General features: G+C 40.2%; 1 protein-coding gene across 7 annotated transcripts in view; it reads right to left on the bottom strand.

The window, feature by feature from the left end:
- The window catches only part of COLGALT2 (collagen beta(1-O)galactosyltransferase 2), a 107505-nt gene that overhangs the window by 4496 nt on the left and 77033 nt on the right, over window positions 1-25976 (bottom strand). For all 7 annotated transcript variants that reach the window (XM_053604891.1, XM_053604893.1, XM_053604896.1 and 4 more), the window contains 5 exons: window positions 24336-24455; window positions 15246-15322; window positions 8770-8876; window positions 1980-2112; window positions 929-1056 (listed from right to left, as the gene is read on the bottom strand). In XM_053604891.1, the coding sequence (XP_053460866.1) occupies window positions 929-1056; window positions 1980-2112; window positions 8770-8876; window positions 15246-15322; window positions 24336-24455 (565 nt within the window). The remainder of the gene's footprint in view (window positions 1-928; window positions 1057-1979; window positions 2113-8769; window positions 8877-15245; window positions 15323-24335; window positions 24456-25976) is intronic.

Raw genomic sequence — 25976 nt, 5'->3', positions numbered from 1 at the left:
CCCAGGGCCAGAGTTACGTTTCCCTCTGAGGAGGAGAGAAGTAGGGGATTTTGCTGCAGCAGCTGCTCCAAAGGAACAGGCTCTGATTTGATGGATTGCTTTTGACACACAGCTGGGGAATGAACATAATGTTTGGGGAACGTTCTGCTTCACTGAAGGGAAATAAAACCATTGTTCTGTTTTGAAAAGAAAAAGAAGGGGAGAGAAGAAAAAGAAGAAAGAAGAACAGAAGGAAGGAGAGAAAGAAGGAAAAAGGAAGAAAAAAAAGAAGGAGAGACGGGAGGGAGGGAGGGAGGAAGGGACGGAAGGAAGGAAGGAAGGAAGGAAGGAAGGAAGGAAGGACTGACTCAGTTCTCAGAGGTAGCAGACAAAGAGCATCAAGTGACTGTCAGCTAAGAGCCAGCAGTCCCTTGGTGGGCCTGGGTTCCCTGTGTCAGTCTCAGACTCCTCCCCATATCCAACTGTGAGTGCTCTCTCTGTTCATGCAAGCTCATCTCCCAAAAGAGGACCTCTCTGGCTGCCCCTCCAAGTTCCCACCTGCTCTCCTGGGACCTGAGGCTTACATATGACACAGGACTTTTGCCCTTGCTGGGATGCCCTCTCCCCCTTCTTCATACCCCTCTCCACGTGCCACACTGATTCACAAGTGGGATTTCTGCTGTGCCCCACCTTTACTCTGTCCGAAAGGCCTGGATCTGCAGGCAGATTCCAGGCTCATAATGAATTCCCTATACCTTTTTACCCTGAAGAGTAGAAAGATGTAAAAAACAGTGCCCATCTTCAACCCACTTTGATTCTGAGAACATTTATAGAGAGAAAACCAGGTAAATGAAAGTTTAAGTTGTGTCTCCTACCAGCTGGGGACATGGGGCTCTCTGCCTATTGGAAAGGACTCAGCACTCTGTGCTAAGCTTGTCTTGTCACTCACATCAGTTCCCAGTCCAGATGAACCCGGTCAATGTCATCCATCAGCTTCATCAACTTTGTCTTAAACTGATGCTCAAAACGCACATCATCCTCAATAACAAGAGTCTTCTTCAGTTCTCGGTCAATTACCTGTGAAGGTCATCAGTGGGAAGACACCCATGAAAAGTTTGATACTTATTTTATCAAACAAATAAGAATATTTATGAAAAGTCCTGAGTATAAGTAGCATAATTTGTTTCAGCTCAGAACTGGAATCTAAGTAAAGGCCCATCAACAATATAGTGAATAAATAAACCACGGTGTATTTATAAAATGAAAATGTGATCTCCAATTAAATGCAATGTCATAGATGACTCTCCTAAAGGTTAGGTTGGGAGATCACACATTCCATATGATTCTGTTCATATAAATGAGATCACAAAAACAGGCAAAACTATTCTGTGTTGTTAGAAGTCAGGAGGGTGACTATCCTCAGGGACTGCTGACCAGAGGGGGCACTTCTGGGATGTTGGTAGCCTGTGTATTGTTATGGGTCCTGATTAACATGGGTGTGTTCAGCTTGTGAAATTTCATTGAGCTATACCTTATCATACTTTTATACATACCTATGACATTTGTTTAAAGGTTAAGGATAAAAAAAAGGCATAGACTGGATCATTGAAAGGAAAAGGCATTCAAGAGACATTTCTTTGGAGACTTTCTCTTATATAGTGGGAATGGACCTTTAATCAGGAGCCCCAGCCTCCAGGACCCTCCTGTCAGTGTCTGGATCTGTAAGACACGGGTTCAAGTTCTAGCTCTGCTGCTTCCTACCTGGACAAACCAATAATTATCCATTGGGTAAAAGGGGTCCATCCCTCCCAACCCACCTCACAGGACTTCTTTGTGACTTCTTATGGGAAATCACTGAATAAATGACAAGATAGACACATACAAAGCATTCATGCTGCTGATGATAATGAATGAATAAATGTTGGCCTAATTCACCTATAATAGCTCTCTCTCCTTTCTCTTCATCATAAAATCGCACATCTAAAATGAACACTATTTACCTCTTTCCAGACAGAGTAGTGGCTAAGAAAGCAGCCGATTTCACCCCTGGTCAGAGGCCTGGAGGAGTAGGGATCACGATAGCCAGGAAGCATTTCAATATTCAGGGCCTTTAGCTGGCTTGTGTTGAGTGCCCTGCATCACAGAGAACATGTCTGAAAATTAACAAGTGTCCGCACCACAAAGGCTAGAGAGAGAGAGATTGAGAGAGTGTTCTACATATTCCCCCAGAGCCTCTGCACACAGAGAGAAAGACTTCTCTGGTTTCCTGTTATTCCTTAACAAATTCCCCAGAGCTAATGTGTCACAGCAGCACTTTGAGCTTTGTGAAGACAAGAGGGTGTCGTATTTCTGTGCATACCTCGCCGTGCCCAGCACAGTTCTAAGCATCATTACTTTCTTTCATAAATTAAAAAAAATACTCTACTAATGAAGGGGCAGTAGTTCACAGGAGCGCTAAATACTGAAAGGGATATATAGGAAGGAATGAGGAAGGGGATTGTGAACATGTGTGTGCGCCTTTCCCTCGGACCTAAAATAAAAACAAAGTTAAGAGTAGAAATAGCAGAGAAGCATTTCCAGAATGATAGAGTACAGACCTTTGAAAATCTGCTCCTTTATAAAAGCAATGAGGACACTGGCAAAACTGTCAAAATCAACTTTTCCAGTCACTGGAAATTAACTAAAGGTTGGCAATAACCCAAGGAGTGTTTATTCAAGACAAACTGCTGAATCTCAGTTCACACAGTGAGCTTTGTGGCATTTACACTTTCCCTAATCTCATCCCTTTCTCCCCAGCCCTATAGAAGTCTTCAAAACCAGCAGCCTTACAACTATGGCAGCTGTGAAAACCAGCAACCTACAGCCACAGGAGGGGACAGAATGGATTAGGCCTACACCCAAAAGATAAGCCTATTCAACCTATCTGTAGTTCCCAGAAAAACTGCCCTGTCTCAGAGTTCTTTCTGTGCAAACCGTCTTATCTGTAGGGCATTGCCAAGAAGCACTAGCAGCAAACATTTAATATTACAGCTGTCTGAGCAGCATTGTCAGTTAAGGCTAAAAAGAGGCCAAAAAATTTAAAAACTGAGGAATAAAAGATCCATAGAAATTTGAAATGTTCCAAAATATTCCTGAAAATATAGACGGCATCTTCAGGGCTGTGTACATGCTCAGGAAAGACCTGAAAAGTCTAATTTCTTACCTTTGGCTGACCTTGAGGACCTGGGGGGAAAAAGGCAGTGAAAGCAAATGGATTAAATGCTGCAATTGATAAGGAAGAGCTTGTCATAATGAGTTTTTAAAAGTAAAACAACTATGTGATATCTACAAGAAACAGACTTCAGATTCAAAGTCACAAATGAGTTAAAAGTTAAAGGAAAGAAAAAGATGTACCATGTAACACATTAGGAAGATACAAAAATTATAAATTATAAACCTAACAATGGAACCCCAAAAACATGAAGGAAAAACTCGCAGAACTGAATGGAAAAATACACGATTCAACAGTAGTAGTACCACACTTTAATATCTCATTTTCAATAATGGATAGAACCACTAGGCAGAACAACAAGGAATGAGAAGATTTGAACAACACCACCAACTAGACCTAACATACATCTATAGAACATTCCACTCAACAATAGCAAAATACACACTTTCAAGTGCATATGGAATATACCATATGTTAGACCATAAACACCATATAGATCATAAATTAAGCCTCAGTTACTTCAAAGGACATTCCAACCTCAATACAATGAAATTAAAAATAAAAACCAAAAGGAAATAGAATGAAATTAAAAATGAAAAACAAAAGCAAATCTGAGAAATTCACAAATATGTGAATTAAATAACATACTCCTAAATAATCAATGGGTCAAATAAGAACTTATAAGAAAGATTAGAAGCCACTTTGAGATGTATGAAAATACCAGAACTTATGGCATATACCTAATACAACATTAGAAATATAGTTATAGCTGTAACTCTTTGTGTTAAAAAAGGATATCTCAGATAAATCATCTCAATATCTTAAGAAACTAGAAAAAGAAGAGAAAACTAAACCCAAAGCAAGGTAAAGGAAGAAAATAATGAAGACTATAATAGAAAGAGATGAACTAGAGAACAGAAAAACAGAAAAACAATAGAGGAAATTAACAAAACAAAAGTCTGTTCTCTGAAAAAGTCAACAAAATGAACAATCCTTCAAATTATTAGACTCAAATTATTAAAATCAGGAATAAAAGAGGGGTCATGCTTATTGACCTTGTGGAAGTAAAAAAGACCCACACCTATAAACAAGAGATGTCAACAGGTTAGATAACCTAGATGGAATGAACAAATTGGTAAAAAGATATAACTATGAAAACATACTGAAGTAGAAACAAATTATAAATAGACTTTTAGTAAGTAAAGTGTTTGAATTCATTATCAAAAAGTTTCCCTAGTCAATAGAGTGAATAGACAACCTACAGAATGGGAGAAAATATTTGTAAGCTATACATTTGATAAAGGGCTGTTAACCAGAATCTGTAAAGAACTCAAACAAATAAGTAAGAAAAAAAATCAAACAACCTCATAAAAAAGTGGGCAAAAGACATGAACAAAAAGCTTTTCAAAAAGATAGACTAGGGCCAGAAGTGGTGGCTCATGCCTGTAATCCTAGTACTCTGGGAGGCTGACGTAGGTGGATCCCTGGAGTTCAGAAGTCGGAGGGAGACCAGCCCGAACAAAAGTGAGACCTCATCTCTACTAGCCAGGTGTTGTGGGGGGACACCTGTAGTCCCCAGTACTCAGGAGGGTAAGGCAAAAGGATCATTTCAGCCCAAAAATTTGAGGTAGCTGTGAGGTATGATGCCACAGCACTCTAGAGTGACAGAGTGAAACTTTGTCTTAAAAAAAAAAAAAGAAAAAGATAGACTAATGGCCAAAAAACACACGAAAAATGCTCAACATCTCTAACAATCAGGGAAACGCAAATCGCCAAACTGCAGTGAGTACAGCATTTATTAAAGAGTCCCCAAACAACAGATGTAGTATAAATGCAGAGAGAAGGGAACACTTATGCACTATTGATGGGACTGCAAACTAGTACAATCTCTGTGGAAAATAGTATGGGGATTTTTCAAAGTACTAAAGGTAGACTAGCAATCCCACTATTGGGTATTTACCAAAAGGGAAAAAAGTCCTAAAATTTTGTCCTTTTATCAAAAAGATACATGCACTCAAATGTTTATTGCAGTACAATTCACTATGGCAAATATGTGGAATCAACCAAAGTGCCCATCAATATGTAAGTGAATTATAAAATGTAGTACATGTATTCCATGGAGTACTATTCAGCCATTAAAAAATTAGTGAACAATCTGAATGGAACTGTAGACTATTCTTCTAAGCAAAGTATCTCAAGAATGGAAAAAAACATACTCACTATTAAATTGGAACTAATCAATCAACATTCATGTGCATATCTATCTGGTAGTAAAATTCAACAGAAACCAAGCAGATAAGGGAAAGGAGAAGAATGGACAAGTAAGTTCACACCTAATGGGTACAATGTGTGCTGTTTTGGTGATGGGCACACTTTTTCTTTGACTCAAACCGGATAAAAGCAATCCATCTAACCAAAATGTTTATACTCCCATAATAATTCTGAAATTTTAAAAGAAGGAATAAAAAAGTACCCAACTCTGCAAAATGGTTAATGAGTTATTAACATTACTCCTTCACAAACTCTTCCAAAAAACAGAAGAATATGGAAACACATCCCAACTAATTTTATAAGGTCAATATTATTTATTACAAGAAAGCTATAGATAAATATCCTTTATTAATATAAATGCAAAAATATTTTTAAAATACTAGCAAATGGAATCCAGCAACACATTAAAGCAATTACACAGCATGACCAAATGGGATTTATCCCAGTATTAAGAGTTTGATTTAACATGTGAAAATCAATTCAAGTATTGATTTTATAGACATAAAGCCACATAATATTCTCCATAGACACAGAAAAAGCATATGACAAAATCTAACAACCTGTTTTAATAAAAATTACTCATAAAAATACTCAACAAAATAGGAATAAGGCTAAATTGCTAAAGGCTATCTGTGAATAATGCATAGCTCATAACACTTACTGATGAAAGACCGAGTGCTTTCTCCCTAAGATCAGACAAGCAAGTTTGCTCTTATTTTCTACTCAGCATTGTACTTGATGACCCAGCCAGGCTGATTAAGCAAGAAAGAAAAGCGTGTCCAGATTTGAAAGGAACAAGTAATACCATCTATACTCACAGACAACATAGTCTTGATATGGAAGATCCTAAGGAATACACACACACAAAGACAAAAGCTTTTTGAACCGATAAAACAGTTCAGCAAGGTTTCAGGATAAATGATCAATATACAAAACTCATTGTATTTTTATACAGTTAGCAACGAACAATCTGAAAATGAAACGAAGGAAACAATTCCATTTGTCATGGCATCAAAAGAGTTAATTTCCTCCAGGAGCGATAAATTCAAGAAAATTAAGTGCAAGACTTACACAATAAAAATGACTAAGTATCATCAAAACAATTAAAGAAGACTTAAACAAATGGAAAGACACCCCATAATCATGAATCAGAAGACTTCATGTTGTTAGGGTGGCAATACTCCCCCAACTGACCTGGAGATTCAAGGCAGTGCCTATCAAAACTTCAACTGCTTTTTTCTTTTTCTTTTTTTTTTTTTTGTGGAAATTGATAAGCTAATCCTAAAATTCATATGGAAATTCAAGGGACCCAGAATATCTAAAACCATATTGAAAAAGAACAACTAATTTGAAGGATACATACTTACCTATTTACAAAGCTATAGTCATCAAGACAATGTAGTACCAGCAGAAAGACAAACATATAGATCAACTGAATAATAGTGAGGGCTCAGAAATAAACCTTACGTATATGTCAATTGATTTTTGAGAAAGGTGTTAAGATGATTCAGTGGGGGAAAGAGACCAGTCTGTTAAACAAATGGTGCAGGGATAAATGGATAACCATATGAAAAAAAAAAAAAGAATTTAGATTCCTACCTCATACCATATGCAGAAATTAGCTCAGCACAGAGCAAGGACTTTAACATAAGAGATAAAACCATGGAACTCTTAGAAGAAAATACAGGAGTAAGTCTTCAAGGTTTTGGATTTGATAATGGATTCTCAGATAAGACACCAAAAGCACAAGCAACAACACATACTACACTGGAGTTTACCAAAATAAAAAAGCTTTTGTTTCAAAGGACACCGTAATCAAAGTGTGACAATCTACAAACTGGGAGAAAATATTTGAAAATTATATATCTGAGAAAGGACTTGCATCCAGAATATATAAAGAACTCTCAAGACTCAACTAGTTCCCCTGGTCCATGTGGCCTATGGATGGGCTTGGGGCTCTTGAGGGTCCTTGAGGTGGTGGTTCTCAAATGCTGCTGCACCAAGAATAGGGCTGCCAGATTTAGCAAATTAAAACCACAGAGCACCTAGATAGATTTAAATTTCAGATAAACAAGAAATAACTTTTTAGTAACTAAGCCCCATATAATGTTTGGGCAAATTTAACTGGAGGTCCTGTATTTTATGTGGTGATTCTTAAAGGCAGATCTTAGAGGCCCAGCCCCAGTGATCATGATGCAGCAGGTCTGACACAGGACTCAGAAAGTGGCCTCTTAACCACCTCTGGGGACTCTAATGTGAGTGTCCAGGACATACTTGGAGAAACACTAGAGAGATTCTCTGTAGGAGTCATAAACTTCACCAGCTGCTAGCCATAATTCTTAGTAGGGAGTATGCAAATACAAAACAAAACCAGGGTGGCACCTGTGGCTCAAAGGGGTAGGGCGCCGGCCCATATGCCAGAGGTGGTGGGTTCAAACCCAGCCCAGTTCAAAAACTGAAAAACAACAACAACAATAAAAAGCCACTTATATATTCCAAGCTAACATGATGGAAATGCATGTTTTGTAAAAATCTGTGTCGTGAGGTGATTTAAGGTGCCAAATAAAAGGGCAAGGGCAAACAAAGCAAAACAAAATGATAACAATAAGAACAAAAACACCCTGAAGGAATCCAATCAGGTTCTCTGTGTGACTTTTCTGCTATATTCCTGGGAAAACTGGCCACTATAATCAGCCCAGGAAGACTGTGGCAGGCATGTTATGCAACAGTACACATAGACCTTTATGCATTTTTTCCATCTATTTTTTTTTCAGCTTGCTCAGTTTTAACACTTATCTAAGTCAGGCTCTGGACACAACTCTGAAAGCATTCCTTCTGTTAGAATATTGGCAGGAGTGTCCAGCCATGGCCCACAGCTGGCTATGAATGCTACACACAAACACTAATGGAAGATGACAAACAACAGCAACAAAAAGTCTGTGCATAATTTTTGTGATAACTGCCACCACAGATACGCCTTCATAGCCAGCTACAGGCCATGGCTGGATGCCCCTGACAGGAATCTGGAAACCTCAACAATTGCAAGAACCCTCAGAATAAGACAATCTAGTATAATGTGAAACTTCAGTGTAATGATCACTGAAGATCCCTGGATGGTGAGTGGGTTTCAGGCTTGATCTACTGGGTGACGTCAACTTAAATGCTACTATAGGTGGCACAAGGCCATTTAAAAAATGTATCTATCCTTTAAAGACCAACACATCTTAGAGTCCCAACAGATCTCTGCCAGAGAAGGCAAATCCCCACTCCAACTACATCTATAAGGGGAGAAAAAAAATCTAACTCACTTTCCATCCACCGCTTCAACAATCTTGACCTCGATCTCCTGTTCATATAGTGTGCGCAGCATCCGGTCCCGCCTGTCTTTTCTGCGTTTGAGGTTTATCATGAAAATCTAACACAAAAAGCAAAAGGGAAAAGAAATACACATTACTTGGGTCTTATTTTAGGCTATTTGGAAAGAGTTTAGTAAATGTAATGACCAAAGTTTTAGGTAGAATAAGGAGTGGGAGGACAGAGAAAACTATGATGAAGATTTGTTTATATTTTACACTGGGGTTATGTAGGGTAAATGATATTAATCCAAATTGAATTACTTTAAAAACTATATTTAGGGAAGTAATTATCTTTGCTTCTCTGATGGTTATTGATAAATAAATTTTCCTCTCTGTTGAGATAGGAAAGTTTAAAGGTTAATCTTCAAGAAGCCAAGGGTAGTCCTTGTTAGCGTACAACATAATCCTGTATTTAGGAAAAGCTCAAGACTCCACCTCAAAACTGTTAGAACTGATAAATGTATTCAGTAAAGATACAGGATATAAAATCAACATATAAAATTCACTAGCATTTCTATATGGCAACAGTGAACCATCTTAAAAAGGAATCTAGAAAGTAATCTCATTTACAATAGCTACAAAAAAACCTCAAAATACTTAGGAATAAATTTAACCACAGAAATGAAAGATCTCTACAATTAAAACTATAAAACACTGATGAAAGAAATCAAAGAGGACATTCAAAAAAATGGAAAGATATCCAATGTTTATGAATTTAAGGAATTAATATTGCTAAAATGTCCAAAGTAATAAAGAGAGTCAATGCAATCCCTATCAAAATACCAATTACATTCTTCAAAGAAATAGAAAAAACAATCCTAAAATTTGTACAGAACCACAAAAGATTGCACATAGTCAAAGAAATCCTCAGCAAAAAGAACAAAGCTAGAGGCATCATACTACCTGACTTCAAAATATCCTGCAAAGCTATAGTAACCAAAACATCATGGCACAAGCATAAAAACAGACTTGTAGATCAATGGAACAGAATAGACAATTCAGAAATAAATCTATGTATTTACAGCCAACTCATTTTCAACAAAAACACCAACAACATACCTTAGAGGCAAGACAGACTCCTCAATAAATAGTGCTGGGAAAACTGGATATTCACATGCAGAAGAATGAAACTAGAATCCTATATCTCACCGTATAAAAAAATCAAATAAAAATGGATCAAAGACCTAAAGCAATAAAACTTCTTTTTTTTTTTTATTGTTGGGGATTCATTGAGGGTACAATAAGCCAGGTAGCAATAAAACTTCTAAAAGAGAATTTTGAGGAAATGTTGCAGTACTCTGGTCTGATCAAAGATTTTTTTTTTTTTTTTTTTACCTCAAAAGCACAGGTAGCAAAGCAAAAATAAACAAATGGGATCAAATCAAGCTAAAAAGCTTTTGCATAGCAAGGAAAATAATCAACTGCATGAAGAGAAAACCTAAAGAATGCATTTTTTTTTTTTTGCAAACTATCCATTTGACAAGGAATTAATAACAAGAATATATATGGAACTCAAACAATGCAATAACAAAAAACCAAATAATCCAATTAAAATGGGCAAAAGATCTAAATAGACATTTCTCAAAAGAAAACATATAAATGGCCTTCAAAAATCACTAATCATCAGGGAAATGTAAACCAAAACCATGATGAGCTATTGTTTCACCCAAGTTAAAATGTCTGTTATCAGACAAAAATAATAGATGTTCTCAAGGATGCGGAGAAAGGGAAATTCTCATCACTTTTGGTGGGAATATAAATTAGTAGAGCCACAACGGAAAACAGTATGGAGGTTCCTTAAAACACTGAAAGTAGGGCAGCGCCAGTGGCTCAGCGGGTAGGGTGCCGGTCCCATATGCCGGAGGTGGCGGGTTCAAACCCAGCCCTGGCCAAAAAAAAAAAAAGATAAGAAACACTGAAAGTAGTGTTTCTTCCAGCTATTTTAAAATATACTATTAATTCTTATGAACTATATGGTTTCCCTACTGTGCTATTGAACAACAGAACTTATTCCTCCTATCTAACTTTATGTTTGTACCCACTAACTAATCTGTCTTTATCCCCTGCCTTCTGAGCCTCTGGTAACCATTTTTCTCTCTACTTTGAGACCAGTATTTTTTTCGTTCTCACATATGAGTGAGAACATTCAACATTTGTCTTTCTGTACCTTGTTCATTTCACTTGACATAATGTTCTCCAGTTCCATTTGTGCTGCTGCAAATGACAAGATCGTATCCTTTTTATGGCTAAATAATATTTTATTGTGTACACGTCACATTTTCTTCATACATTCATCCACTAAATGTCTATTTATATATTTTGCCCATTTTAATGGGATTTTTTTGTTACTGAATTGTTCGAGTTCTATATATATTCTTGTTATTAATTGCTTGTTAAATGGATAGTTTGCAAAAAAAAAAATAAACAAACAAACAAAAAAACCCTCACCCATTCTGTAGGTTTTCTCTCAGCTATTTTAAAAGATGTGGAATGTTCCCAACACAGAGAGATGATAAATGTTTGAGGTGATAGATATCCTAATCACCCGATTTGATCATTACATATTGCATACTGTATCAAAAATACAAGTGCCCCATAAATATGTACAATCATTATATATAAATTAAACAAAAACTTGTGGGGGAGTAAAAGAGGCTAAAGGTGAATTAAACCCAAAACATACACCAGTAAGGGGTAGGAGGCAGTTTGGCAAATGGCTAAATTTATCATCTGACTTCAGTTAAAGTCCTGAGTGTTATTTATTAAGTGTTTGCCTTGGGCCAATTCCTATGCCGCAGTTCCCTAATCTAGAAAATCAAGGCCCTATCTCATGAGTACTGCATATTAGTATCATAATTTATATCCACTATAGCTAAATTTAACATCATTCAAAGAATAGGAAAAATGTAGTCTTTTTTTTTTTTTTTTTGAGACAGAGTCTCATTCTGTTATCCAGGCTAGAGTGCCGTGGCGTCGTCATAGCTCACAGGAACCTCACACTCTTGGGCTTGAGCAATCCTCTTGCCTCAACCTCCTGAATAGCTTGGGACTATAGGCAACCACCCCAATACTTGGCTAGTTTTCTATTTTTAGTGGAGATGGGGTCTCACTCTTGCCCAGGCTGGTCTCGAACTCCTGAGCTATAAGCAATCCACCTGCCACAGCTTTCTAGAGTACTAGGATTATAGGCGTGAGCCACAATGTCCAGCCCCAAATGTAAAGTTTTAAAACATATTTTCAAAGGTTCCAAACTGAATTATCAAAGTGCCAATTTTAGCAGCTTTTTTTGCCAGAATTCTTCAACTTCCTTAGAAACAAGGAAATTTTTCTGAAAGAAGAAAAGAGAAGGGGTTCTGCCCTTGGGGGTAGCCCTTTGATAGGAGGAAAGGCATAATTTCCGCGTCATGGGGACTGCAGGAAATGCTATCGAGAGGACGGCGACTGGTCCACCTTACCCCCTAAGTTCCTGATGGCTGCACTGAACACACACATGTCACCAGGCCACTATGGGGAGATACAGATAATGAGCCTTTAAAGAACCACAGAAGTTCCCAAAGCCATATGAATGCTATTTCAGGTAAATTAGGTTTTAATAAGGTCCTTTTGCTACACGCAATAATAAACTCATTTTGAATGTTAAACTGGTCTTCCAAGATTGGGAGACTTTAGTTGCCAGAAAAAAAAAAAAAAAAAAAAAGATGATGATGCATAGCGTGGTAAAGGAGAAACCTGCAAGGAAAAGTCAGACAATATTGACGTCAGACAATATCGACTGACTAATCAGCTGGATGACCTCGAGGAAGACTTGTTTCTAGGTCCAGTTCCCTGGTCTACAAAAAGAGGGAATTGAACAAACTCATCACTCAAGTTCAGTACGGATTAATATACCCAAGATCTGTAGTTTATAATAAAGTCTATTATAAACTTCATACTGTGGTTGGAATAAGGGAGCCCAGACCATACTGCATTAAGGTTAGTTCACACGGTCATCCTGAATGCATCCATAAACAGATGTTTTCCTAGGACCAAAAGCTACACTAACTAAAATTTCAACCCTTCCTTGCAAAATATTCTCATTTTTATCCATTTATAAATCCCCAGGCAAAGAAACTAATGGGGGAGCAAGGTGTTCTCTCTGAAGAAATGATCTACCATCTGATTTAAGGCAAGTAGATGGAGTGCATCACCATTTTATTACTTCCCTTATTTACTAACAGAGTAATTATTTAAAAAAAAAAACATAATTTATGCGATGACTCTATTTCCCTCATTACTTGGGACTTTATAACTTAATGGGTTGTGTTTTCCGTAGTTCATTTTCTCCCGTTTAGAGTCCTACTGCAACGGGCCACGTTCCAAACCTCAGTTTTACGATATGGAAGGGAAAAGGCATTTCCTCATCTGTAAACATGGAGTCATCTGGGGTCACTTCAGGAGAGCAAAAGCACAACACAACAAAACCTAAACAGAGATGCATCCTGCAAGTTCTTTTCAGACCAGAGACTTCCAGCCCCGGAAGACTTCAGTACATAACAATCCAGCCCCTTGCCAAAGTGCGTGCAATAAAACTGCAGCCATGAAGGGCAAACCCAGATGCCTCACTCACACTGGGCGAGGGAGCAGCAACAGAGAAGCAGAGCCCTATGGCCAAATGCAGCCCAGACACCAGCAGCGAGGCCACAGAGCACACGGGGGACTGAAAAGGCCTCTGAGAACATCCCTTTTCTACCCTCCTATCTCCATTCTAGATGGGGGATAATTATCAGGAAAAGCGCTCAGGAAAGTTGAGCCTCTGACCTGTGTCACTTTACATAGGGCTGGAATCTCCCCAAAGGGCTCTTGGGGTGACCCAGTCCTTACTGTGTCCTGCCAAAAGAAGACCAGAGCTAGAAGATCCTAGCTTTGTCCCATTTTATCTGCTTTGATTTGGTCCTCACAGGAGTGTGTTTTTAGGAGGAAAAATGAGTATGTATATAGAAACACTTGGGTCCTTTTACCTCTCAAGCTGAAATCTGGTGAGAGCTGCAGGGAAGGAAAGCTATGGTATCATGTGGAAGCAGAGCCAGAGCCTGGTGTGAGCCAACCCTGATCGTTTTTGAGAACTATTTATATCTGAGTCTCTACTACACTTAATTTCATCTCTTCTCATTCTGCCCTCTGTGGAAACAGCTTATATTAATAGTCAGGAAATACTCTTCCCCATTCCCGAAGTCTAACGACAAATCAGCTTTACAGGAGAAATCCTGATTCCCATTCAAGCAGCTCTCTTAGGTGGCTGTACTTCGGTGACATGGATGTACTTATTTATTTATTATTATTTTTTTTTTTTAGAGACAGAGTCTCATTTTGTCACCCTAGGTAGAGTGCCGTGCCATCACAGCTCACAGCAACCTCTAACTCTTGGGCTTAGGTGATTCTCTTGCCTCAGCCTCCCGAGTAGCTGGGACTACAGGTGCCCACCACAACGCCTGGCTATTTTTTGTTGCAGTTTGGCAGGGGCCGGGTTTGAACCCGCCACCCTCGGTATATGGGGCCGGCGCCCTACCCACTGAGCCACAGGCGCCGCCCCATGTGGATGTATTTAACGTATGCTACGAATGATGAAAAAGGTATTTCCCTCGCAGTGGCCATGAGCACACAGCACGGGGCTTGGCCTAAAATGTACAGGGTCCATGGAAAATTCTCTCTCAATTTGCAGATTCCTTTTTGAGGCACAGTCATAGCTTCTAGACCAAGCTTCTCCTGAATATTGTTCAGCAGCTACGTGAGGGGCCTATGAAAGAGTCAGTGACTTGGTGTCACAATTCTGGCCCTGTCGCATGTCTGTTGTGCATATTACCCAGAGAGGTACCTCTTTATATTTTTGCTCCATTTTTTATACAATAAAGATTAATAGTAAACATGGCCCTTAAAAAGGTATTATGAAGTTCTTGGCTGGTAAAGGGCAAAATTTTAGAACAAGTTTCTTTTTCTTTGCCCTCTCAACCCTGTCCTACAATCTTTTCCTATGGAAGAACAGTAAAAAGAAAACAAACATGGACTGTTCCAGAATAGTTTCCACTCAGATGTGGCATAATAAAGTTAAAGTCCTCCAGAACCTAAAAATACACCCTCTTTACCCTGCCTACCCTTGAACCATCAATCAAAAGGTTGATGAAATGTGACAGTATCTGCTCTTACAAACTATCAAATTCATTTTCATTACTGAATGGTAATTTCTTTCTGACTCAATGGTTAACTCCCTTCTAAGATAAGAAAGTGGAAGAAACAGAAACAGAGCAGTTTTCCCAAGACCTCAGAGTCTTCGCAGCCGCCAAGACAGGCTTGCTGGCTCTCAGATGCGCACTCAGAATTGTGTTCCAGTGAAAACACGTGGGCATTCGGCATGCATGCACACACGTGCACACACACACAGACACCTTTCCTACCTCATCAAATCCCATCTTGTCTGGGTATTTAGGGACAACTGAGACAAACTGGGAGGGTTCCATTGGAGGACGGTCAACTGGAAGACACAAGAAACATGCAGAGTGCTTTGTTAGTGAAAGGATCAGAAAACAGAATTCCATCTGCACATCTGAGCATTAGGGTTGGAACACAACCTAGAAATACAGGGCAGGGGATAACTGCCCAGCAGTTCCCCAGGGCTGAGTGGTTATAAGAGAACCCTGACAGTCAGGTGCTTGTTTACATAAAGATGGCCATATTTGCTTTGTTTCCCTTAAGACTTATTCTAAGAGTACTGAGGAGGCAGTTTAGGGTCATGAGGGCGGGCTTCAAAGTCAGATGATCTGTGTCCAAACCACGGCTTGAGAAGGCCTAGGAGACTTAGGGGACCTCTCCAAGCCTCTGATTTCTTTATGTGTAAAATTGGGATAATAAAAGCCTATCTCTTATTGTGCTGTAAAATTTAAATGAGACATGCTTACAAAGCACTCACCGCATTAACATAGTAAATGTTTAAGAACTGAGCTATTACTTACCATGGCCCATGAGGAAAGGGCTCAGAAATAGGCTAGATTCCCCCCACACACACAAAAGAATGCTTTTTACTATGCATTAAAAATTATCAAAGTTTGGGACTATTTTTATCCTATCCGGGCAAGGTTTAGCTATGGGTGTGCAAAAGGTTACCTCTGAGGGCTGGCCCACATCCCAGAACCTGGTACAGAGCTAATGGGAGAACTCCAGCTGGGAGGGACATTGAGTCTCAAGTGATAAAAGTTTTATTTATTTGATACTCTGAAAAAAACCCTTTCTTTGAAAACTTTCTATTTTAAAGGTTGGAAGTAATATTGGTGAGAGAACCTAAGAAGGCCTTGAAGATTTTTTTTTTTTAGCACTGTACAAATAGTACAGTGAACTAGTACTTTCAAGTACTGGTTTGACTTCCCTTGAAAGGATAATACAAAGAAAACTTAAAATGAGAGCTGGTCACTGGGCTGTTTAAAGAGCTATCTGTGATGGCCATTCCTGCTGTAACCAACGATCTATTCTCTGCTGTTCCAGGCACATGAGGGGAACATGCTTTCTTACCTTTGAAGTTACTCCTGGCCATGTGACTTTCTGGGGAAGGTTTAAATAGTTGCTCATCAGCTCTCCAAACTCTCCTCCCTACCCTGTCCCAGTCCAACCACAATGATTGTGTGTTAATACACAGCAGCCACGAATTTGAAGCAGCCTGGAATGCTGTGTCAACACACGGAGAGCAGCTGTCCTGGAGAGACTACAGGACGGCGGACTCTGAATAGCAGAAAATAAGCCATTGTTGTACTAAGCCAGTATGATTTTGATGTCTAAGCATATGAGATAATGTGCAAAGAGTATAATCTGTTTAATTTACCCTTCACTAAGCTATTAAAAAGAAATCATGACATCCAGTTTCACTTGTGATCAAATGACGTGAAATTTTAGCAGGTAATGAGACAGGTTTTCTATGTTGGACACAGAAGTTGGTCTCATTACTTCAAACTGGACACTTAACAGTCACATTTCTGTGAGTGCACAGTGTGTGAGGTTATTTTTTCCAGTAGCAGCCCAGAATATTTTGGTCCTTTTCTGCTTCACTGTGCTCCTTTTAGTTTCTTTTAAAATCAACAGGGAGGGTTCACTATGTACAGGGTTAGGTTTTGAAGACAAAGGAAGTTAATATACCACCTCCCTCCTATTCAATGTGTTGTTTGACTAGCTGTCTAGCTGTCCCTCCTTGAGCCTGAGACTTGGGAGGAGGTTGTATTTTGAGTTTCCTTTTCTAGGCTGCTGGTCTTGTCTGGCACTCACGTGGCCGGTGTGGCTTTAACATTTCAGCCAAAGAGACTGCTTTTAGCCACTTTACTTCCATCCAACATAGACAGTCGTTGCATTCACAGTACAAGTATAGCAAAAAGGCCATACACAAGTGGCTGGCGCACCACTGAGCAAAAATATTAAAGAAGTGAGCCTGGCTTTTGCCATTGAAGTCAGCACTAAGCCATAGAGGAAAACAGGAAAGGATGCAGTCACAGACCTAAGACACTTACTATGGGGGATAAGGGATGTGTCTTTGCTGATATCAGACTGGAGATTTAGGCTTATCCCAGCTTCTGTCTTTGCTCATTTCTGAATCCATCATTCATAAATTTATTTTGAGATGGGGTCTTACTATGTTGTCCAGGGGGATCTTAAACCCCTGGCCCCAAGTGATCCTCTCATCTCAGTCTCCCAGGTAGCTGAGATTATAGGCCATCATTTATAATTCATCCAGTCTGCCATTGAATCCCCACCTGTAAATTACCCCTCCTTGTACCACCACTTGGGACAATGGGCTTCATTGATTCTCAGAGTTTCAAGATCTAGGAATAATAATTACAGCTATTATTATAGAGATCTTATTGCTCACAGAATTCTGGGCTACATACTTGACATATATAATCATGTTAATTTAAACTTCACATATACCATAGGATATATATGAATGTTCTTCATTTATAAAGAAACAAAGACTTAAATAACTTGCCCAAGGTCACAGAGCTGATAAAGCTGGTATTTGAACCCAGGTCTGGCTCTTGCACCTAAGCTCTTAAGCCTCTCTCCATACCACTCCCAAAGCTGATCCTTGGTGCTACTGATGTTCTGCATCTGGACAGCTGGACTGGGTCCATAGGAGTTCATTTAGCCCAGTCATGTCAGGAAAAGTGCTTGAGATATTGCACACCTTTGGATCAAATACTAACACTCCTCTATAGTTTATCCTGGCTCAGGTCCTCACCCACAGGGCCTGGGCTGTTTTAATACTTTTTAAACACCAGTGGTATGCACTCATTCTCTCCTGTTTTAATTCATTATGCACACTGCTGTCAAAATAATCTTCCTCAAGCACATCTCTGTTCTTGACCATAACAGTCACTCTCAACAGGATACTTAAGTGCCTTACAACTTGTTAAAGCTTTCATAGTCACATGTAATTTCATCTTCACTTTTTATTGTTGTTTGTTTTTACAAATGAAGAGTCTCAGACTGACCCAGATGTAGACTTGCCTATGGGTAAATAGTGAGTGATTGGCAGAGCTGGAACTCAGTATTAGACCTTCTGACTTCAAATCCAATCATCTTAGTGATCTTTACATGATGTTCTATTGCTGCACAATGTTGACAAAATACTTAGAACAGGCACCTGAGACTTCCTACCACGTCACACTGTGATTGGCAAGACCAATCTCTTCACCTTTCATAACCCATTTGTAGCTCTCAACTTTACAAGATCTAGCCTTCTGTGACGTAGCTCCAAAAAGAAGCACGTTCCTAATTCTCTGTACAGCTCCTAACTCCTGCATGAGTTAGTACCTATAAAATGATGGGCACAGTGCTTTTAATAAGCATTAGTTGTTGTTATAAGCCAACTCCCACCTAACTCAAATTCTTTCACTCTGATCTCTACAGCTCCACTCTACAACTCATAAACTCCTGGACCATTCCCTTGTAGTAAAGACTCTTGATTCCCTTACACAGATCTTGCCTGATGAGCCCTCATCTTAGATAAACCCAATTGCCCACTTACTCAGGACCAAGAACACTACTTGAGGAGAAACTTACACTGTGTGGACCAAGTCACTTCCAAGTTACAGCCACAGAGGCCAAATTGTCACCTGACATCGCCGAGGGCTGCAACTATCCTTCCAGACTGGATTTACTTCTGTACTCTGAGAGATTTATTTATGGCTTTGTTCTCCTAAAATCTTTTTTTTTTTTGTTTGTAGAGACAGAGTTGCACTTTGTCGCCCTTGGTAGAGTGCCATGGCATCACACAGCTCACAGCAACCTCCAACTCCTGGGCTTAAGCGATTCTCCTGCCTCCCAAGTAGCTGGGACTACAGGCGCCTGCCACAACGCCCGGCTATTTTTTGGTTGCAGTTTGGCCAGGGCCGGGTTTGAACCTGCCACCCTCGGTATATGGGGCCGGCTTCCTGCTCACTGAGCCACAGGCGCCGACTTCATAGAGAATATATCCAAAACCAAATCAGGTCTACCTTTTCATTCCATGTCAAGTCCACAAACCAAAGTGTATGAATACCTACACGCCCTGCTGTCCCACGTACTGCAGCTGACAAGGCATCCCTGTTTCTACCTAGAACAATTTCTCTTGGGCTGTAACTCCCCTTGTTTTCTTAAGGATTTCAGTCTGACAATTACCTCTTCTTCACATCAAGGTCTCCTTACAGATTGGAACTTTCTCATTAGTACACAAACATGCTATAAAAACCCAATGCAAACAGACAAAACAAACCAAACTGGAAAAACATCTCCCCGAATTCTCCCCCTCTAACAAGCTCCATTCTGTCTCCACCCCAATCCCATCAAGATTCCACTTTTTCGTCTCCCCAGTGTCTTCTCTTGGGCCTACTTGAATGGGCTTGTGTTCTCATCCTTGCACTGAAGTGGCCCTTATCGAGGACATCACAGTCCTCTAGTGATGGCCAATCCTTTACCCTCATTTTATTTGACTTCTCAGCAGCACCTGGGTCTTTCTTAAAAGGCCTCTTAATTTTTCTCCCCAGCTCTCTGGCTGTTTGTCTTCCCCAGGGATCTGTCCTTGTCTATGTTCTTTTCCTACATGAGTTCATGCTGTCCCACAGCTTCCAATATCCTTTTTTACGCTGATGATTCTCAAATGTCTGTCTCTTCTCTGAACTCCAGACTTTGATATCCAGCTATCTCTCAAGTTCTGTTTAGATGTTGAATAAATATCTTCAGCTTACATAACAAAACTTCCTTCCCTGAATCATCTTCTATGAAGCCCTTCCCATCTCAGTAAATGCTCTATCAGGCCAAAATCCTCGAGTCATTCTTGCTTTCTAGCTTTTCCTCATGGATGTTTCCAGGTCTCTGTAAGCCCTGTTGGCTCTACCACTGAAATACGTCCTCCATCCATCTCTTCTCGTCACCTCCTTGCTACGGCTCATGTCCCAACCGCCATCATCTCTTACCAGGAGGGAGGCACTCATCCCCTACTCTCTGGAATCCACACCACAGCCTGAATGATCTTTCTATACACATAAATCACATTATGCCACCCCTCCCCATGGATTCCCATTACACTTTGAATAAAACCCAAATTCCCTACAACAGCCAGATGTTCTGCACAATCTGGACACTTCTTCCCCCATGATGTCATCCCTTTCTACCCAACTCCTCATTCTCCAAGCCCCAGCCACATTGGCTTTTTGCCCCTGGAACATCCCCAGGCTTTTTCCTAACAGCCTTTTATATGAGCTGTTCTTTCTGCATGAACAGTCTCCTCTCAAATATTCATGTGGCTGCTTCCTTGAGGGATTGTCAACCTCTCTCAATAGAGGACTGAGGGCAGGGCTTGACGACAGAGCTTCTGCCTATTTGGCTCACCACTGTACGCCCAGCATTTTGAACAATCTATGGAATATGGCATTCGCTGAATAAATGCTTATAGCTTGAGTCTGTCTGCTAAAATCTTCACTGACTCCTTTGGATGGGCATTTGGGTTTAGCTGGGCATTCGAGGATCACAATAATGAGGCCACCCTACCCTCTCAAACTTTGTTTCTTTCTACTGTTTTAAGCCAGCTCTCTTCCAGAGTGACAATGCTTTGTTTTTACTCTGTCTTTTTCCTCCATCTCTGGTGTCCTCACCATACCACTTCTCTTGTTTAAATTCCACACTTCTATCCAAGCTCAGCTTAAGAACCACCAGGCCTTGAAGCACTCCTGGATTACAGGCCACGACACTCTCTCTATTCCAAATTCCTGTCGTCCTTATACCTGCTGCATTCCCAAAACACTTTACTGTATTTTTGGTGCCTTTCTTATGTCTGTCCTGTCTTTCGTAAATACCTGAAAACAGAAAATTTGTTATAGTAAGATGTTTTGAATTCCCAGTACTTTCATAGAGTGATTCATATATTACAGGCAGGCATTTTATGTTCATTTATGAATAAAATGAATGCGCTAATGTTTAATTTAATAGTCTAATAACACTATTAACGGCCATGTATATACAGACTATTGGGTTCCAGACACTGTGCAAACTGTTTTAAATGTCTCGTTTTATCCTTTCTTAGAGGAGAATGCTTGACCAATACAATTTTTTTTTTTTTTTTTGTAGAGACAGAGTCTCACTTTATGGCCCTCGGTAGAGTGCCGTGGCCTCACACAGCTCACAGCAATCTCCAACTCCTGGGCTTAAGGGATTCTCTTGCCTCAGCCTCCCGAGTAGCTGGGACTACAGGCGCCCGCCACAACGCCCGGCTATTTTTGGGTGCAGTTTGGCCGGGGCCGGGCCTGAACCCGCCACCCTCGGCACATGGGGCCGGCGCCCTACCGACTGAGCCACAGGCGCCGCCCGACCAATACAATTTTGTCATTACCAACCTTTATTAATCTTACATGGTTCTCCAGTCCATATTTCTGCATTATAGCCCTCAAAGTTTCACTATATAATATTTAATTATTCTGATTATGTTCTATGTTAAAATTCAGAAGAGATGATGAGTACAAGAATTACATAAAATGCCATATATAAAGTGCTTAGCACTAGAGTTAGCATGTGTGAATAAGGAATAATGAAAGCATAATTTACAAATTCTTCCCAAATGAACTCCACCAGGTTAGCACGCTATTGTGCACATTTGTCATTTGTAACCTTTATTGACAATGTGCGCACTTCTGTGTACTGAGAACTTTCAGTTTTAGTCTTGTGGGAGAAAACAAGAGAACATAAGGCTCCGGCTGGCCCCTCTCCGGGCTGCCATTTACTTGGGAGTCAAGACTGATGGCCGTGAAACAGAGATGATAAGGGGTAGCCCTTTACCAAGTGCTAAACTGCACATAAAATACTTCAGTATTTTATGAAGCTGATCTGTATCACTTTATTTGCTCCTCTCAACTTGAAAAGGCAGTATTATCATCCTCACTCTATAGATAAAGGAACTAAAGTCCTGAGAAGCTGAATCTCCCTTCATAAGTGTCAGACCCTCGTTCAAGTTCATAATGCTTCAGGTTCAGTGTTCTTGGCAGTACAGTTTTCATTCATTCACTTGTCTGGTCAAGCATGTGGCAACTATTTGTTTGATTCTATTTGCCATGCACTATGCCAGTTGCCTGGTATACAAGGCAATAAGATACCACCCTGTCTATTGGGCCTTGAGAACAGGGGGAACGTGTTAAAGACGTATATGTTAAAGAAATTCACAAAAAAGATTCCTAAGGGCTGGTTCAAAAAATGCTGTCCCAGGGAACCAGCTCCCTATTCCATTATTCGTTCACTGAACCATTCAACTCATACTTACTGGGTATCTACCAGGTGACAGGCAACGTGCTAGGTCTTGAGACTAACATGATGAAAAGGAATTTATAATGTGGAAATAGGGGAGCCAGAAACACATACAGGCAAATCAAGGGGTCTAAATGTAAATTTATGATCTTTCATTTCTAAACTCTCCTTTATTCTATATGCCCATTGAACATTCTCAGGATTGTCCCAGACACTCAAGTCAGAACCTGTGAGTGTTTCTCTATGCCTCCGTATGTCCATGGTTTTCAAGTCGATGTCCTTAATTTGTTCCTTCTCTCCATTCTCACTGCCCTAGTTTGGGTCCTCACTTTCTTTTGCTTAGTTTGTCATATAACCTGCCTGTGACCAGCATTTACTGCCCATCCATGCTTCACTCATAGTTCTCTTACCACTCTTGCGACCTGTCAAAGTCCAAATTCAACCTGATGTTTCTGTGCTAAGATCCCTGTCCTTCAGGCAAAGCCCACGCACCATTTTATACATAGAGGTCCTCCTGGCTGGGCTCCTACCTCCTCCCTAGCCTCACTTCCTGCTGCTCCTCCCCAACAACCTCCACTGCCCAAATACTTTGTTCTCTTGACAAATTTCCCCCTTGGAGAAGCCATTTCCAACATCCTTCCCTAGACTGGGTGGATCAGTTACTTTCTCCCCGCTTAGCTACCACTACATATCACACATAGTAATAAGTACAGTACTGATGATTGAGCACAGCAATTCATGCCTCACACCACAGCAGAGGCAACATTAATACAGAGAGTACTTAAGGATGTGGACTTTGGAGATAGCAAGACTGGTTCAAACCCCAACCCGTCATTTGCTTAGCAGAATGATCTAGGGCAAGTTACTTAAGATCTCTACATCTCAGTTTTTTCGGCTTCAATATGAGAACAATTTTTTTGTTTGAGACAGAGTCTCACTTTGTCACCCTCAGTAGAGTGCTATAGCATCACAGCTCACAGCAACTTCAAACTCTTGGGCTCAAGCAATTCTCTTGCCTAAGCCTCCCAAGTAGATGGGACTATAGGTGTCTAATACAATGCCCGGCTGTTTTTAGAGACAGGGGTCTCGCTCTTGCTCAGGCTGGTCTCGAACCTATGAGCTCAGGCAATCCACCTGCCACGGCCTCCCAAAGTGCTTGGATTATAGGTGTGAGCCACTGTGGTTGGCCAGTATGAGAATAATTAAATTCCCTACATTCAGTTGTTGTGAGGGTTAATGGGACAATGTACAAAAAGTGCTTAGCATGGTATCTGTTATATCACAAGCTATTATTAAGTTAAAGTCAAAGTTATTATTGTTATATTAGACTTTTTACATATTATCATGAGGAATCTGCCCCTATTCACTGGAAATATTCATTATATCTATTTCACAACTAAGGAGGTAATTTTCTCAAAGTGATGTAATTAGGAAGCAGCAGAGTTCGGGTTTAAATTCACACCACCGAGTTCTATCACAACACTCATCACATTGTGTGGAACTATTTACTTGTGTACTTAGCTCTTCTCTGGGATGGGAAGCTTTCTGAGGGCAAAGACCTTGTCACATTCATATTTTACCTAGGAAAAGTTTAAGAAAGAATGAACAAATGAATCGCTATACATTCAGCCAAGGTGGACTGATGTCTGTGAGATGGCAGTCCTGGAAGAGGAAATGCCTGGTATGATCGCCGTGGCAATGGAGCAAGAGCCATTGCCCCAGTCCCCTGGGTCACTCACTCATTGCTTCGATCTGCACGTGGATGAGGTTCTCGATGTCCTCCTGCAGCGTCTGATGGGGCTTCAGAGGGATGGGCAGGTAGCCATAGTGCTCTCGGTTGCAAAGGTGCATCTGGATGCCTGAGGAACCAAGGGAGGGACAAAGCCAACCAATCAGAGAACACACTGCTTAGTGACGGCTGAGGAACAGGAGACTGGACTGTGGCTGGCACTGAGTTTGACACCGAAGTTAAACATGTGGTTGCTTCAGGTATGTCCATAGACCTCAAAAATGCTCCTTTATTAAAAAAGTAAAACACAGCATTGGGGACTAATAAAAACACCAGGTCATTCTTCAGCCCAGAGGAAATTGATTTTTTTCCTCTCTGAAGAAAAAGCAAACTGGTGGCTTGGAATAAACGCTAAAGGCATGAAAGGATCAAAAGTGAGGCAAGGAATTCCCATTCCAGAGAGAAGACTGGAACACTGTAATCCACCGACAGGAAATAACGACAAAATGAGGAATGAAATCCACATCTGATATGAAAGCAAACAGGAAAATTCTGTAAGGCTGACGGATTACCAAGACTAAATCTAGGCATATGTAGAACAAAAAATGAAAAACAAACAAACAAAAAACAAAAAAAAAAAAAAAAAAGGAAATTTAAAATTCTCCATGATTCTCCCTGGTTTTATTTCTTCCTTTAGCATGCATGGATTTGGAGTCAATCAACAGACAAGAAACTTCCAAAATCAGTTCAGATAGGGACAAAAAGCTGTCTGCACTTCAGTCCTGTTAAAAACCTGCCGTGTGACAACAGCGGAAATATGCCATAGCCCTTTTGGATGTAACACTGGTCCTCACAGCCCCAGCTGGCTAACTCTGAGGGTGATATGAGGCCTGACAATTAAGTTCATGAACTCATCCTGGAAAAAGTGCTACATACCTCACTGCTGAATATCACTATGATCACCTCTGAAGTACTCCACTTGGCCATCTGGCCATAATGAAATTTAGCAGTGAGGTTATGTAACACTTTTAGCAATAAGGTTATGTAATGAGTTCATGAACTTAATTGTCAGGCCTAATATAACCCTAATAAAACATTAGTGTTCAACCAGACTGCCAGAATTATAGGAATCAAGATGGTCCCAGATAGATTCAGCAACTGACAGGCGTGACTAATGCAAAGATTGCTTCGTTGAAAGGATGCGTCTGCCAACCACTGGTCCATGTGTCCAAGTCTCTGATTTGTTAATTGCTATAATCATCAGTGTTTTCCTGAGACAGAATTACCTGCCTAGCGACTTCTCTATTTTGTGCAGATGCAATTTCCTCCAGTCAGCTGCATCACCTGCCAAGTCAGGTGAAGTTGTCTCATGGTATTAACAGAGAAGAACAGGAATAGAAAAGAGCCTTTATCCCCCACTTTTACTGAATCTGGCTTGAATCAAGGCTGATCTACTAAGCACTGTCCCTTCTCTTGCCTTCACCAAGTGAACTCACTAGCTCTACTGTTTGCCACATGAATGCTTCTGGGAAAAGCATTCAAATAAAAGTGCACCTTCTTACAAAGTCATGACGAATTCAAAAAGTGGAAGGAAAAAGATTAAATAGTAAGGCTGTGTCTCTATCCTAACTAGGCAAAACATTTGGCGATT

Source organism: Nycticebus coucang, chromosome 10 (assembly GCF_027406575.1).
Source record: "Nycticebus coucang isolate mNycCou1 chromosome 10, mNycCou1.pri, whole genome shotgun sequence".
Taxonomy (NCBI): Eukaryota; Metazoa; Chordata; class Mammalia; order Primates; family Lorisidae; genus Nycticebus; species Nycticebus coucang.
This window is presented reverse-complemented; position numbering and strand designations above follow the sequence as displayed.